Genomic DNA, 16,777 nt, shown 5'->3' on the forward strand with positions numbered 1-16,777 from the left:
TTCTTTAGTGTGACGGCCCAGTCAGACCCTAGATCTAAATTATGTGCAAACTGCAAGGTACTTTGAGAATGGACCATTCGTTGTGCAGGTGTAGATAATAATGGACGAAATTAATATGGATTAATTAAACAAGTCTAGCATGTTTGATACAGTTTAGTTTTGAACCTACAATCCCTTGTCACATTCAGAGTAACCTCCAACAAATGCAAAATCATATATGATTGTGACAACACATTCTTGTGGGTCCTCAAGTAAGTAGACTATTCACACACGAACCCAACCTTGTGGTTAGATTCTTTTATGGGTTGAGTTTTTGAATTCAAATCTTTGGGGTTGACGACATGACCGTTGGTTTGGTTTAAGAACTATTACTTTTCATGGTTTGAAATCACTAATAAATTCCTTTTGATGTGGTTGAGGTGATGAGGCTATGACTTAACCAATGCAGATTGCATCGGCTTCTCTAATACTTGATATTAAAGTCACTCAAATAATGTTAGAAATACAAAATATTTCAAAATTGCTAAGATGATAAGTTTCTGTGGGAGATGCATTATTTTCATACGAAAACTTTTATTTACGCTAATCACTGCATGACAATATGCCACTTTAACAAATGTGAAAAAACATTTGTGTCTTTAGACTACGCAGACCATCAGGGTTCATTTCAAAATAAGTCCCATAACTTTCCCAAGACCTAAATATTTTAGCTATCACCTTCTAGTCTTCTACTCTTCTACGTGACATGAATAATTCTAGGTAGTTTAATTAGCCTGCAAGTGTGACTGTTACTAAACCTTTTTACCAAATGAACTGGCATAGTTTTCACTATGTTGTTCATGGTTATTTAAAACAAGCAGATGACTTGTCTTCAATGCTAGCTTTTACTTCCCTCACTTTCCCACCTACTCTTTCCCAATATCTTATTTACATTGATGCAGTCTTTCACCCTCTCCTATAACTCTTTGCCTTTGCTCTACTCTCTTTATTTTCTTTCTCTTGTAGAACTAGTAGTACAGCAAGCACAACAACATGGATGGAGTGAGGAGTGATGTGAAGGTGGTAGAGAGTCCAAGGAGAGTAAGGGTTTTTGATGCCTTCCTGAGACTTTTTGCGTTGGCCTTTACACTGGTTGCAGCAGTTGTGGTGGGTGTTAGCAAGGAGACCGAGATTGTTCCTATCACTATTACACCAAGCTTACCCACCTTGCATCTTCAATTCACTGCAAAGTGGCAGTATATGTCTGCTTTTGTGTAAGCTTGTCTCAAACTTGTTTCTTGTTTATATATGCTATGGTTCATTTCATTATTCCATGTAGAACTTTTTGGATCCCTAGCCACTACTGTACTGAAAATAGTCCAATCATTGATCTTCTATTTCCGAAGAAATCAAACCGTGTGTTTATTTATACCATTGAGATCATCATAAACTCTATAGCTTTCATCTCAAAAATACATATAAAAGAAAGTGCATTATGTAATATAACAAAAAGTTTTATGGTTTTGAAGATACATTCTTTTAAAGAATCCTTTTATTTTTAATGTTTTCGTTAAGCACTTGGTATTTGACAATACAAATGTTATGACAACTAATGCGTATGTGATGGCCTGATAAGCACATACTGAAAAAGAGTCATTAAAATTTAAGATGTCCAATAAGTTTAGGGACAATATTTTGTATAATGTATTTCATAACTACTGATGTGACCATATGTGATTGATGCATAAAAAAGTTTATTAGTATATTTTTGTGAAAATGATGTTCTTTCCGATTATAACTCGTCATCTTCCCATGTTCTGAAAGAGATTATGTTACTCACAGTATTCTAAGAATTTCTTTGGTATCAAATAGGGACCCTAATTCTTTATTACCCTTGCAAATATATAGGTACTTCTTGGTATCAAATGCCATAGCATGTTCATATGCAGCAGCATCTTTGTTATACTCATTGGCAGTCAGCTCAAGCTTCAACCAAGATGCAGTAGTATTGGTATTAAGCATTCTAGACCTTGTCATAATGGCACTACTCTTCTCTGCAAATGGTGCAGCGGCTGCTATTGGAATCATTGGCCGTGACGGGAACTCACACGTGCAATGGAGAAAGGTGTGTGATATGTTTGGTGCCTTTTGTCACCACTTCACTGCTGCCTTAGTTCTGTCCCTGATTGGTTCTTCTGCCTTTCTTTTGCTTGTGGCCTTCGCTGTTTTGGGACTTCACAAGAAACCAAAATGAAAAATAGGGTTGTTGGTAAATTAATTATACGAAGTTAGGTTTGGTGTAAGAAAGCTTGTTATGTGCTGGTACTTTACTAGTAGTAAATGTATGTGCAACTTGGCATTCAAAAGTAAAAAAAGGAAGTAGAAGAAAGGACTAGTAAATGCTTTTCTGTGTGCTAATTGAATTCGATGCCAAACAGCTGGTAGGTGTGGTTTATTAATTGCTGCTTCTATGCAGAACCGGAGAAGCAAAAATGGAGTCTTTTTTTATATTTATATATTAATTAAATTAATATTTTTATATTATAATACATTTCATTTAAAATTTATTTTTTTTGTCTTTTGAGATGTAAATTGACTAATAAAATATTTGTATTCAAGTTCTTCTAATAATTTATTTTCAATCAATAATATAGCTAATTCACTTAATCTTTCTTGGGATATTGTCCATCTTAGATATGATTTTATTAATTTTAATTTTGAAAAACTTCTTTATGCAAAAGCTACTATAACAAGTATTGTTAGTAAAATCCTATAAGCAATATATGTATTTGAAAATGAATCTAATCTTTTTATATAATTTAGTATGTCAATTAGAGTATAATCTTTTATTTGTAAAATTTCTTTTAAAACGTTTAACTTTGAAAATAAATCTAAACCATCAATATTATAATAAACATCATGTTTGAGAAAATCTTCAAGTTTAAGACAATATTTTTGTAAACTATCATCATCTAGTGACTTCAATTTTGTGAAGTTAAATAGAAAACCAAAAATATCTTCATATATTTGAAATTGTTCAAATCTATTCTCAATTGAACTAATTGCTTTATCTACTATATATAAGAAATAATTAATTCTAAAAGATTCTTCAGCAGAATGTGTTGTCTCATTATGAACATTTTCATCAAATTGTTTATTTCTATGAATTATACGTTTCTCACGAAATACAGGTTCTATTTCCATTTCTAATGCAATTTTTTTAGATGAATTCATTGCAGATGTGAATCCATTTTCGCATTATTTTCATTTTGTTCTAAATTATTTTGAAGTTCATTATCAAGATTTGTTGTATTGCAAAATTGAACATCATTGTTATCTTGCAATTGTATTATTTCATTATCTTCTAACTCTTTTTGGTGAATTTCTTACTCATTTGTGATATTTTCATCTAAATTTTGTTTATTACTAATAACAAATTTATCCATTAATCCTTTTTGAGACTCAATTAATTTTTCTTCTTTATTTCTTTTTTTAAAGTTTTTCATATTCAAATGCATATTTTCTAGTAGACATTTCTAATCAAACAATATATTTATAAAGACTAAAATAAAAAATAACTTTCAAGTGTAGTGCAAATGAGAAATAGAACCTGATTTATATATAAAGTATTATTGTAATTTCACCGAACAATAACAAGTTTTTAGCAATCTCAACCTGCATAAATAAAGACTTATTCAATATATTACCACTAACTAAAATATATAAATATATATATATAAACACAAGATTAAAATTAAAAAAAAAAAAAATTTAAGCACAACCATAACAAAAATTTAAGCACAACCATAACACAAAGCTTATTAATAAGACCCACCCACAAAAAAACACAAAACAAATCCGATCTATAACCCCAAAAAAAAAAAACGCAGGCTTTATTAAAAAAAAAAAAAACTTGAAGCCCAAACAAAAGTGAAACGTCCAAGCAGCCATAAACAAAACAGGCCCAAATGCCTAATCTTATTATCTTAACAAATTAAATGAAGAGAAAGCCAATTAGCCAAGCGAAGCGCCATATATTTATACCTGATACGGTGAGCAGTTGAGAGAGGCGGACAGCAGAGAATTAGATTCAGAGAAAGAATGAGAGAGGCGGAGAAAGCTTGCTTGAGCAGTTGAGAGAGGTAGTCCAGGCGGAGGAAGCTTGCTTGAGCAGTTGAGAACAGTGGAGAGAATATCAGAGAAAGAATAAGAGACAGAGAGAGGCGGAGAGCAGAGGGAACGGTAAAATTTTTAGGGATTTGAGTTGTTTTATTTGGTTGGATTTGTGATCGTTTTGTGGTTAATCTCTTAAGCCAGATTTGTAGTTTATCTTGTTGATTTTTGGTTTGTCTAGAGGATAATAATGTTATTTTTGGGTAATGATTTTGTTTAGAACCAATGTTTAACCGGATCTACCAAATTTTTTGTTTTTTGGTTAAAAGGATGTGCTAAATTTTTGTAATTCATCTAAAACTATATATATATATATATATATATATATATATATATATATATATTTTGCCCCTACTACCCCTTCTTTTCTAAAATTTTGGGGCCCCCCTTCCACTTGGGGGCCTTAGGCAATTGCCTAATTGGCCTAGTGGAAGGGCGGCCCTGCTTCTATGAAACAGTTGTAATATAGTATGAACTTGATTATTTTGGATATCACATGGAAGAGCAAGATAGGACTAACATAGATTTAGAAAGTTATTAATGTTTTTTTTTTTTTTTTTTTTTTTTTTTAAATTTTTAGAAAGTTACAATATCCTGCTAACCCTACAATTCAAACTCTTTCCCCCTTAGATCTCCAAACACTTTATGCATGTATGAAAAAATGCCAATTAAATTCCAAGACTCTTGACAGAAAGTTACTAACGTGGTAATGTTGTTATTTGTTATAATTCTCTTACCACAAGTGAGGGAGGGAAAATTGAACCCAAATTTTTGACATAAAGATAATTTGAATAATTTCATCCAACCACAAAACTTTTAACATAAAATCTAAAGTTAAAAATAACGCAAATTGGTATATCTCATGGATCAAAATATGTTGGCTTTCAGACTAAGTAATTAACAATACTTCTCCACAAAGTTTGGGTGATAAGATAAGCTATCCAATGGCCTGCCCTAAATTCACGTAGAGAGAGTCGTTTTAGTCAATATGCAGAGCCACACTATGTTGGGAGGGCCCCCAAATTTATGAAAATTTCTTTTTTTAATGTATGTTTGTTTTAAACAGTTATAAAGATGGACAAAATTTAATTACAAAATTGGCTGTAGTCTAAGGCTTCATACTCAATAAAATAGACATTATTACATATTTTGAAAATCTAATAGTTGAATTGCATGTTCTTTACACTCTTAATACACATAAAATTTTGTGTCAATCGGATATTATTTACTATATGATCTATAAGTTTATATTTTATGTGTAATTTTAAACTATAAAAACTTTCAATTTAAATCATTTATTGATAACATAACTATTGATCTTCAATTTTCTAAAAATCTTGCAAGTATAGAGAATATAATAAGAAGATATATTCCAAGGGTGGACTTACCAAAATTCACCTTCAATACAAAAATATTGAGTAAGGTTGTAGCCATAGGCTCCAATAAATTTTGTAGTAAATTTTTTCTTTACACATATTCCACGTCCAATGAGAAACCAAAGGTAACTTTTGTAAGGAAATATCAAACTACATGGAACTAGAATGCTCTCTCTCTCTCTCGCGAAGAACAAGAGGAACTAGCATGCAGCAAGAACAAGGTCAAAGATGTGAGTCACGCTGGTTACTATGATGATCTTAAATTTTGTAGTAAATTTTTTCTTTACACATATTCCACGTCCAATGAGCAACCAAAGGTAACTTTTGTAAGGAAATATCAAACTACATGGAACTAGAATGCTCTCTCTCTCTCTCTCGCGAAGAACAAGAGGAACTAGCATGTAGCAAGAACAAGGTCAAAGATGTGAGTCATGCTGGTTACTATGATGATCTTAGCTTGAACCCAGCGTCGCCTACTTACGCTGAGGGGTCTCAGAGCCAAAATGCTTCATTTAAGGATAAACGTTTGGGGGATGTTCCTGGGGCTTTTACGCAAGCTTTCTGCCTTGAAGATGCTATGGAAGATGACGTTGAATTTGATGGTGAAGTGGAGACACTTAGGCAAGGTCTTGTTGCGGTGAGATTCTCTAGGGAATTTAAGCAAGAGTTTTGGAAGCCATGGGGCTAAAGTTTCTCCAGGTTAAGCTCTTGGCTTTATAGAAACCAGCAGGGAGACTGGAGTGTGTGGATTTAGGTCATGGGTTTTTCCTCACAAGACTTTCCCTTAGGGAGGATTTTGAAAATGTGTTGAGGAAGGGTCCGTGGTTTTTGGGTGATCATTTCCTCTCCATCAGACCTTGGGAGTCAGATTTTAAGCTTGCTTTAGCAAATGTGTCTTCCATTGCTGTTTAGGTCAGATTAAATGAACTTCCCATTGAGTACTACAACGCGAAGGTGTTGAATCACATTGGGAAAGCCATTGGAAACGTCCTAAGAATCGATACTTTTAAGGCGACTGAATGCAGAGGGAGATTTGCAAGAATTCGTATTCAAGTGGACGTGGAGAAACCTTTGATAACTGTGATTATGATAGGGAAATTAGAACAACAAATTAGCTACAAAGGTATTCAAAAACTCTGTTTTGGATGTGGACGTATAGGCCACAGGAAGGAAAATTGCCCTTATTTTGTTCGGCAAGCACCGCTGTCCGTGGAGGAAGGGAGAAATGAGCAGGGTGATCGGAGGTTTAGCTCACATGAGAAGCGTGTGCCTGACAGTCTGAAGGGGATGGAGGGGACCACTAGAGCAGTGCGTGAACCTGAGCAAGGGACTGTGCATGAAGACTTGTATGGGTTGTGGGTAGTGGTTACACGTAGAAAGAAGGGGACAAAAAACCAGAGGAGTGGTGGGACCCCACCTAGACTGACTAAGGATTTTGTCTTCAAAAGTACTATTAATGTAGAGGTTGGAAGTCCGGTTAGGGCTGAAGTGCAAGTTGGGCAAACTAGAAAGAGTAAAAGGAAGTTATCTTCCTCAGTAGCATTGCATAAGGCCCAAATAGAGGTTGTGGTTCAAAGTATTAGAAAGAAGCCTTTTCAACAGGCTTAACCCAGCTCGGCCCGAAACCATAAGGTAGGGGAGACAAAAACTCAAACAGGTCGGACTCTATCTACACAGAGCTCCTTACGATCAAACACGGTCAAGGGTAAAAAGGAGATAGCTTAGAGTAGGGCGAGCCAAGGGCAGTTTTTGCAGTGTCGGTGAAGGTAGGAATTCCGAGCTCGGCACCAACAGTTAGCAAAGGGAAGGTGCTTTTGTTGGATTGAGTGAGGGAAGAAGTTGCAAAGGCAAGACCAAAAACTCCTGAACTCGTTTAGCTCGCAACCACCACGGCATCAGAGATGGGCAGTAAATGTGGAAGGCGCTATAGGGAAGATTCCGAATTTTGTCTTGACCATGATTCGACCATCCCAAACCATGGGGTGGTTCAGTGCCAAGATCAAGGAGCCTTGGGAGTGTCTTACGTAGCGGCGTATGCTAGAGGGGCATCTGATAGCTACATTCACAATGGGGAAAAGCCTGCCATGAGTTTAATTCAAGTTTTCCATCCAATAGTGGGCTTCAATCTGCTGTTAGCCTTACAGGAATTGGATATGGGGGTTCTACAGCACATGGCAACATTGCAACCAAGAGAGGGTCAGACGAGGGAGGTCTTGAAGCAGACTGGATGGAACTTAAGGGAGGAGGCGAAGCTGAGGCCTCTCTATGATGAATGCCTTACCCCATCTTATATGTTTTCTGATGAATGTTATAATTTGGAATTGTAGGGGGCTTTGAAGCCTTCTTTTAAGAAACGTGTCAGAGAATTGGTGCAGATTTATGATCCAGCTATTCTTATTGTCATGGAGACCCGTGTTGGGGGAGACAGAGCAAGGGAAATCACGAACTTGCTGCCTTTTGACAGAGCTATCCACACTAACACCATTGGCTATGCTGGAGGCCTTTAGGTCCTGTGGAATGATGACAAGGTTGACATATCTTTACTTTCTAGCACAGAGCAGGAAATCCACACTTAGGTGAAGGTACGTTTCACTAACAACAACTGGTTACTTTTTGCTGTGTATGCTAGCCCTAGGAGTGCCGAGATGACAAGGTTGACATATCTTTACTTTTTAGCACAGAGCAGGAAATCCACACTTAGGTGAAGGTACGTTTCACTAACAACAACTGGTTACTTTTTGCTGTGTATGCTAGCCCTAGGAGTGTCGAAAGGCAAATTTTATGGAATAATCTGATGAGTGTTGCTGAGTTGTATAATATGCCTTGGGTAATAGTAGGTGATTTTAATGAAACTCTTATAAATGAGGATAAATTTGGGGGAAGAGCGGTGAGTGTTAGTAGGTCGCTCTTATTTAAAGAATGCTTAGATAAATGCAACATGATTGATATTGGTTTTGTGGGTCCCCGTTTCACTTAGACTAATAGGAGGGAGGTTCAGGCTTTGATTCAGGAGAGATTTGATAGTATTTTGTGAAGCCTAGCTAGGTTTGATGTATCCAGAAGCTAAAGTAACTCATCTCACTTGGTGCCACTCGGATCATTGCCCAGTTTTGTTGGAGATGCAGTCGAGATGCCATGTTGGTAAGCTTCGTCCTTTTAGATTTCAGACTGCTTGGTTGCTAGATCCTACCTTTCCTCCACTTGTGCATCAGGCGTGGGAAAGTAATAATAACCTGGAGGTTGCAATTAGTTGTTTTACTCTTAAAGCTAGGGAGTGGAATAAAAACCAGTTTGGCAATATTTTCATTTGGAAAAAGAACTTGATGTCAAGGATCAATGGTATTTAGAGGGCCCTAGCCTTAAAACCTTCTACTTTCCTTGTTAATTTGGAAAATGAGCTCCTTAAGGAGTTGGATGTAGTGCTGAATCAAGAAGAGGAATTATGGGCTTTGAAATCCAGGGTGAATTGGATGATTTAGGATGGCTGTAATACTTCCTTTTATCATGTCTCAACTCTTGTTAGAAGGAAGAGGAATAAAATTATGGCAATCAAGGATGCAGTGGATGATTGGATTCATGAGGAAGATGATATCGAGTTTTTTATTAGAAGTGGTTTCAATAAAATTTACTTGCCTTCCCTTTCTTGTGTACCAAAAACAGACCCTACTATATCGCCTTGGCAACCTAGGCTTACGGAGGTGGAGAGGGAGTGTCACGACCCAAATCCATGGAACATGAATTCAGATGCATGACTAACCTACTAAACTTATATAACTCCATAAACATAATTAATCCAAAATAAATTAATACTCCAAAGAAACAATACTCTTAAAAACCTCTTACAACAATCTAAACTCCACAAATTGGAATTAATCTCCATTGTATAAAACATAAATTACAAAATAAAGGTAACTAAAATTCATAAGTCTTCAAGTAATACTGAAATCGCCTACAACTTCCATGCTCTACCTTGCACCTTACAAAGCGATCCAAAGGTTCTATATTCCCAACTACACTTTAATCTGAAAAATAGTAATTGATGGGGTGAGCCACACATCTAGTAAGTAATTATACAGAATATACAACGGAATAGAGTCAAGCAAAGTACGAGTATTTTGATTTTTTTCACAAACTCATTCAATGGTATCAAAAATAATTATTCCAAAACATATAATGAATCACTTAATACATATATAATCACATCTCAAAATCATTAGAAAACACATACATATAATTGATCAGAGCACAACATCATATATACACATCACATATTCTCAAATACAATCCTGTGAGTGGATACCAACATCTAACCCCTGCTGGTGAGGGATCAACACATATTCTCACATACAATTCTGTGAGTGGATTTACACATTTATCTGATCAATTCTAAAAACATTCATTTTGAGTCACATATCACAAAACAAACTATATACAAAATAGAATAACTTTCTTAATATTAACAATTATTCCAAATATAAATGCATAGCGAATATCACAATATCGAATTGAACATAAATCAAAGGATGCTTGACTCTCTTAGTGAATGAATAAGAACGGAAGAGTTTATATAAATATTTTTACAATTCTTGAGTAAGTTTGAAAACCCAATTTGCTAAAGGAAACGTCTTAAATACCATTTGAAAAATAAGATATGACTTTGAAATCACTTGGTTTTAAACAAACTTAAAGAACAAGAACCTTTTTAGAAAACTTACTTTGAAACTCAATTATTTTCGGAAAACAATTTAGTTTAGAAATCATCTTTTAAATGAGATTTGGACATTCAACATATTATTTAAAATTCGAAGTTTCTCTTAACATTGTCTAAAAGTCGAAGTTTCTCTTTCAATGATGTAAAAATAATGCTTTCGATAAACTTTAGAAAATGTAAGCTTTAAAAACATAACTTTTGAAAACCTTTAACTTCTAAGAACCTAAAGAATAAAATATGTGCATATTATGCATAATTACTTATTGCACTTGAATCACTCTGAAAGTCCAGCTGAAACACCCTCCAAATAGTCTCAAAATACTCTTAAATAGGACTTATAATCAATCATGGAAATATACTTAACATCTTCTACAAAATATAAAGCTTATAGAACTATACAAATGGACTCACTAGGATTATACTTTGCTAAACTAATAACACTTTTAACACTAAATTAAAGTTTCTCTATTCCCTTATATTAATCGAAACTCATATTGCCATGAGGAATGCAGTAACCAAAAATATCATTGACCTAGGATTTAATATAAAACCCCAATGAAAATGTAAGAACCATATACCTGAATAGATATTTGTAATCCATGGCTTGTTCACACAGTGGGCAACCTAGAATTTTATTAAATAACTCTAATGAACAAGTGAAAGCCATCTCCATGAATAAAATTTTGATCTATGACTAGTTCATGGATTACACACAGTGGCCCAAAATTAGAATTAAAGATATATATATTTTTATATCCCAACGAAACAACGTTAAAGACATCTTTTTTTTTTTTTTTTTTTTTTTCCCAAATTGCAACTATCTCTAAAGATACAGCAGCTTTTGGATTAACTTTATTGAGGTCTTTAAAGCCATCCTCTAATATATATAAATATATAACCCAAGAAAAACGATAAAGCTACCTAATATATATAACCCCAAACGTTAAAGCCATATTCATAATTAAGATTTGAAATTCCATGATTAAAATTCTAACTCCTTAATTCTTTGTTTCTAACGGTGAGAAATCATACCTTGAACAATTGGTTGCCTCTTCAATTAACTCCAAGGAAAAATACACCTCCTAGCCTTTTTAGTGATGAAACCCTTCTTATGAAAACCCTAATTTATCTTTTCCTCCACCTTATATTTTAACACATCAGAGACGTGGGTTTGGTGGGATAGTGGGTTGAAGTTTAAAATCCACTTGAGCTTATCTCTTTAGTCTCCAAGAAGCCCATAAAACATCTTCATCTTTTATTTATTTATTATTTTAATTGCCGCACCAAATTGTATGCACTAAAACTTTAATTTTCTCACCTATTTATAGCACCACAAAATTGTCTACTTCCATCTTAACGTGCACACACATATAGTACCTCAAATTTATATTAAAAATGACAAGGTACAATGATAATCATAAAAAACAAAATTGGGATATTACAAGGAGAGCATTAGCGGTAGTGCTTCGGAAGAAGAAATTAGGGCTGTTGTTTGGTCTCTTAAACCCTTCAAGGCACCAAGTCCGGATGGCCTTCATGCGGGGTTTTTTTTTTTTTTTTCAGAAATTTTGGCCCATGGTGGGAAGTTCAGTGATTGAAGAGGTGAAGAAGATTTTTGAGGATAGGAAAGTTCCTGAAGCTTTGAATAGAACCCTCATTGCTTTGATTCCAAAAACTCAGGGCCCTGAGACTTTGGGGAATTATAGACCCATAAGTTTGTGCAACACGATGTATAAGATGGTTACAAAAATTATTGTGGCAAGATTGCCGCCTTTCTTGGATAAGCTTATCTCTCCTTTGCAAACGGCTTTTGTGCCAGGGAGGAAAGGCATTGACAATATGATTATTGCTCAGGAGATTATTCACTCTTTAGGGAAGAAAAGAGGAAGGACAGGGTATATGGCTTTAAAAATTGATTTGGAGAAGACCTATGATAAACTAGAATGGAATTTCATCAAAGACATGCTTATTAGGGCAAATCTTCCAATTGATATTATAGATGTCATCATGAGTTGTGTGTCAACAGTTTCTACATCTATATTATTCAATGGAGAAGCCCTTGACCAGATTCTCCCTTCTAGAGGCATAAGGTAGGGAGATCATTTATTGCCTTATCTATTCGTCCTTTGCATGGACTATCTTGGGCAACTTATTGAAGAGAAGTGTAGTGAGAATCTTTGGCAGCCAGTGAAGGCTTCTCAGAGCGGCCTGGCTTTTCTCATCTGTTCTTTGCAGATGACCTGATTTTATTTGCAAAAGCTGACAGTGTGAATTGCTCAGCAATTAGAGATGTATTGGACACATTCTGCAGATTCTCGGGGCAAACTGTGAGTGAAACCAAGTCGCGGGTCTATTTTTCCCTAAATGTGGACAGGGATACTAGGGAATCCCTTTGTGATATATTGGGGTTTGCTTCTACGCCTTTTCTTGGAAGATATCTTGGTTTTCTGCTAAAACATCCTGGTTCTTCCTCCTAGGACTATAATTTTATTTTGGATAGAGTGAAACAAAAGTTGGAAGGGTGGAAGGCAAATCTCTTATCCTTAGCTGGGCATACAGTACTTAAAAAAGCTTCCTTGGCAGCCATACCTTCATATATTATGCAATGCTCTTATCTGCCGGGGAGGGGTTTGAACTGACTAGATAGAGTTAATAGAAACTTCTTGTGGGGTCAACAGATACAGCCAAGAAAATTCATTGGGTTCGCTGGGAAAAGGTGATTAAATCAAAGGATGAAGGTGGGCTTGGGTTACAATCAGCCAAAGGTAGGAATTTAGCTCTCCTCTCCAAGCTAAACTGGAGGTTTCATACAAAGGGAGAGGCACCGTGGGTTAGGGTTTTGAAAATGAAATATTGCAGCCAAAGGAGAAGGGTATCTGCCAAAGTCGATAAACTCCCTTGTTCCCCAATTTGGGCTGCAATGAAAAAAGGGATGGATACTTTCAATAAGGGCAGTAAGTGGTAGGTGGGTAGTGATTGCAAATTGAATATTTGGCATAGCAATTGGACAAATGGGGGGCCCCTTCAGCATTTGATTCAAGGGCCTATTACTCAGGAAGCTAGTCTTTTGGAAGTAAAGGATTTGATGATGGAAACGGGCTGGGATTGGGAGAAACTGCCCTTTGAGCTACCTGTTGATATTAAGAGAATGATTCTTGCAATTCCTACAACAATCTTAGGTGGTGGAAATGATAAATTGGCTTCGGCTAGGACTCCCCACAACTCTTTAGATATGAAAAGTGCTTATAGGCTTGCAATGGGGTTTATGGAGTTTGATACCTTTACAGCTAAGTGGATTTGGAAGGCAGACGTATTGCCAAAAATTAAAACCTTTCTATGGATGTGTGCACACAACAACATTGGTGTCAAATGTTGTTTAGAAAGGAGAGGTGTGGTCCATAACAATGTTTGCCCCATCTGTTGTAATGGTTCTGAAACCATTTTACATGCCCTTAGAGATTGCAATCATTTGAAGCAAGTGTAGAGTCAGTTAGGGGTCTCACCCTCCAACCATGAATTTTGGCATTCCAACTTGCTGGAGTGGCTGTCAACTACCAATGCTAGATCCAATGGCAAGTGTCTTAATATTACCCCTCCATGGAAGGTTGTTTTTTCCTTCGCTTTATGGAGCATTTGGAAGAGTACGAACAAGTTTTTTTTTAACAGGAGGAGCAGAAATCTGAATATGGCAGTAGAGATTATTAATCAAGCAGTGGAATTTTATCACTGTGTGCAGCCCCTAGAGTGCAGAACCGTAGAGTGTTAAAAAGGATCCGCTGGGAGAGGCCTTTGCAAGGATGGAAGAAGCTAAACACGGATGGTTTAGCCTTGGGAGAGCACGGGTCAACTAGCTGTGGTGGGGTGATTAGAGATGAAGGTGGTCATTGGGTAGCAGGCTTTAGCAAGCAAATTGGGTACACTAGTTGTTTTGCAGCGGAGCTGTGGGGGCTTAGAGAAGGCCTTCTGCTATGCTACAACCTTAATATTCAGCTTCTTGAAATTGAAGTGGATGCCAAATCTGTTTTAGATGTGTTAGGAAACTTGTCTTATGTTAATAACATCATCTCTCCCATTTTGGATGACTGCAGGCAGTTGATAACTCGGTTTTAGCAAGTCCGGATTATGCATTGTTTCAAGCAAGTGAATTGGTATGTTGATGGTTTGGCTAGGATGAGTTTTAGGATGAATGATGATTTTAAGCTTTATGATAGTCTGCCTGTGGACATTCTTGATGTTTTTGCGGGTGACCTCATTGGGATGTACCTTAACAGGATATGTCCTGAACCTTGTATTTTTCCTTAGTTGTTTTTAATGATATCGTCTTTCACCAAAAAAAAAAAAAAAAGTAACTTTTGTTTAATTTAAAATTGTGAATATAAAAAAGCTAATAAAATTGTGAATATAAAAAAGCTAAAGATAAATTGTTTTCAATGAAAAAAAAGTTAGTATATTACTACATAAATAATCATGTCCTGCCATTTAAATTGTCTATAAATATCAATACAAATGAAAATCAATTGAATTTAACCAAACTCTTGGTAATAGAAGAAAAATTAAAGAAGTGCATATAACTCTAGAAAATGGCGTCTCTAAAAAAAAAAAAAAAAAAAAAAAATCTCTAGAGAATGGCGTGGGTTTGGGGATCCCCTAATTTTTATAGATACAAATTATTTTCCATGTAAAATTAATGTAAGCCTAAAGTAATCTACATAGGAAGCCATTGCAATTTGCATCTATTGATTTTTATTCATCCCTAAAAATAAAAATAAATAAAAATCTACACAGGAAGCCCATATACTTGGTTTAAATAGTTGAATTACTTTCAAGTTGGAGTAATGCTCTCCTATTGGTTTATTTATTTATTTATTTATTTTTATTTTTATTTTTTTTATGGAAGAGAAGAACTAACACGTAATGCTCTCCTCTATCAATCATTGCGCAGCCAGGTCATGATGATATTTAGAACTTAGAACCTGGATGGCTCACAGGGACAAAGTATTCGTTTGGCTTTGGCGGACGAAACAGAGGAGTCCCACATTGAAAAGACATGACATAAGATAGTGCTTTATATTATTTAGCGTAGGAAGAGAATTTACGACCTTACTTGAACAAGATCTGTTCTATAGGATCGTACGTCTGTTTCCGTGATTACAAACCTTGTGGATGGAATCGTGGCTGTGTGATCAGAGCGTGATAAATGGTTGGATGAGTTCGTGGAGTCCCGTCCATTGAGCCGTAGAGGATCGTTTTCAGCTGGTTCAGCCAGTTGAGATGGTTGGGATGGCACACGGCTGTCTGACAGGTCTAAATATCCTTTTGCCATTTTTTCTTAGACGTGGCTATCATTTATTGGCTGGGGCCCTTTTAAGAATAACTCCAAACTTAATTGCAATTAAAATGCTCTTGTATTTTTTTTTTTTTTTTTTTCATTTTTTGAGTATATTAAATATTTATTTTCAAAGTGTTTTTGTTTGATTGCAATTAGAGTTTCTTGTAGTTTTCAAGTATTAAAAATTTGTTTTTGAAACGTGGATCTTAAATTTCAACCCTCAAGTCCAAATGCCAATTGTCTAAAGGTGAAAAAATTGTGGTAATTGGTGACTTTAGACTTTAGCATGGGCACCAATGGACCAAGTCAATTTAAATAATTAATATTAAAAAGATAATTTTCTGCAAATTTTGTCCAAAACTTTGATATAATAATCCATATTAAATCAGAATGGAACAACATTCACACAATCCTCTAGCGCAAAGAGCAGTTGGTTTTGTTCATAGTGCCATCATGTCATGTATTTGAAAAATGATCCTCCCAAGTTTGTATTAAGTGCATTATAGGCAAGCTCAATTAGAAGGTAATGGTGGGTTTTAGTTAACTTAACTGGTAAAATCTCTAATGGTTGAATAAGAGATCTAGAGTTCAATCCCCGTCTACACAAAAAACTAATTGATGTCTTAATCTGATGATAGCTTCTATCATTAGGAGTGAACGCCTTAATTAAAATTCTCTATAAAAATAAAATAAAATTAGAAGGTAATGATAGAACCAGTGTCTATATCACAAAAAAGGATTTTATCACCACACCCTTGAAAACCATCTTCTCGTATCAAAAATATGGTTGGATTAACGTTTGAGTCTTTGGCCATTCACACTTATGCCTATTGCCTAGCAAAATAATCTAGTAAGGTTTGGTAATTCTCAATCTGCAATAGTTTTGTGGTTTGGTTTTTCTTTTTCTTTTTTTGCAGTTTTGTGGTTTGTAATCCTATTGGTTGTGGTATATCTGGACCAAACCTTAAATTATATGTGTTAAGGTCATGACCATCATCGGACTTTACGCACTGTGAGAATCTTCCATTACTAATATGAGTTCTATTTGAGTCCCATACCAAATGTTCTGGTAACTACAATCATCTGAAGTGCATGTTCCTACTATCAATGGTGCAGATGAAAACCATATCTAGCATGATGGTCTCAAAGTTGCCTGTGCTGGATGTAAAACTAAAACGGAAACTTTCATTAAGAAAAATGGCAACAAAG

General features: G+C 35.3%; 1 protein-coding gene and 1 non-coding gene across 2 annotated transcripts; both read left to right on the top strand.

Annotated features, from left to right (window-relative positions):
• The first annotated feature begins 742 nt into the window (after positions 1 to 742).
• Positions 743 to 2,457, top strand: LOC115971901 (CASP-like protein 1E1). Its single transcript, XM_031092002.1, has 2 exons — positions 743 to 1,253; positions 1,888 to 2,457. Exons 1-2 carry the CDS (start codon positions 1,033 to 1,035, stop codon positions 2,231 to 2,233), a joined length of 567 nt encoding a protein of 188 aa, XP_030947862.1. The 5' UTR covers positions 743 to 1,032; the 3' UTR covers positions 2,234 to 2,457.
• A 12,876-nt stretch (positions 2,458 to 15,333) lies between these two features.
• Positions 15,334 to 15,544, top strand: LOC115972669. The gene has a single exon (XR_004087530.1). It is a non-coding gene; the product is annotated as a small nucleolar RNA U3 (small nucleolar RNA).
• The last annotated feature ends 1,233 nt before the right edge of the window (positions 15,545 to 16,777 follow it).

Source organism: Quercus lobata, chromosome 12, assembly GCF_001633185.2.
Source record: "Quercus lobata isolate SW786 chromosome 12, ValleyOak3.0 Primary Assembly, whole genome shotgun sequence".
Lineage (NCBI taxonomy): Eukaryota > Viridiplantae > Streptophyta > Magnoliopsida > Fagales > Fagaceae > Quercus > Quercus lobata.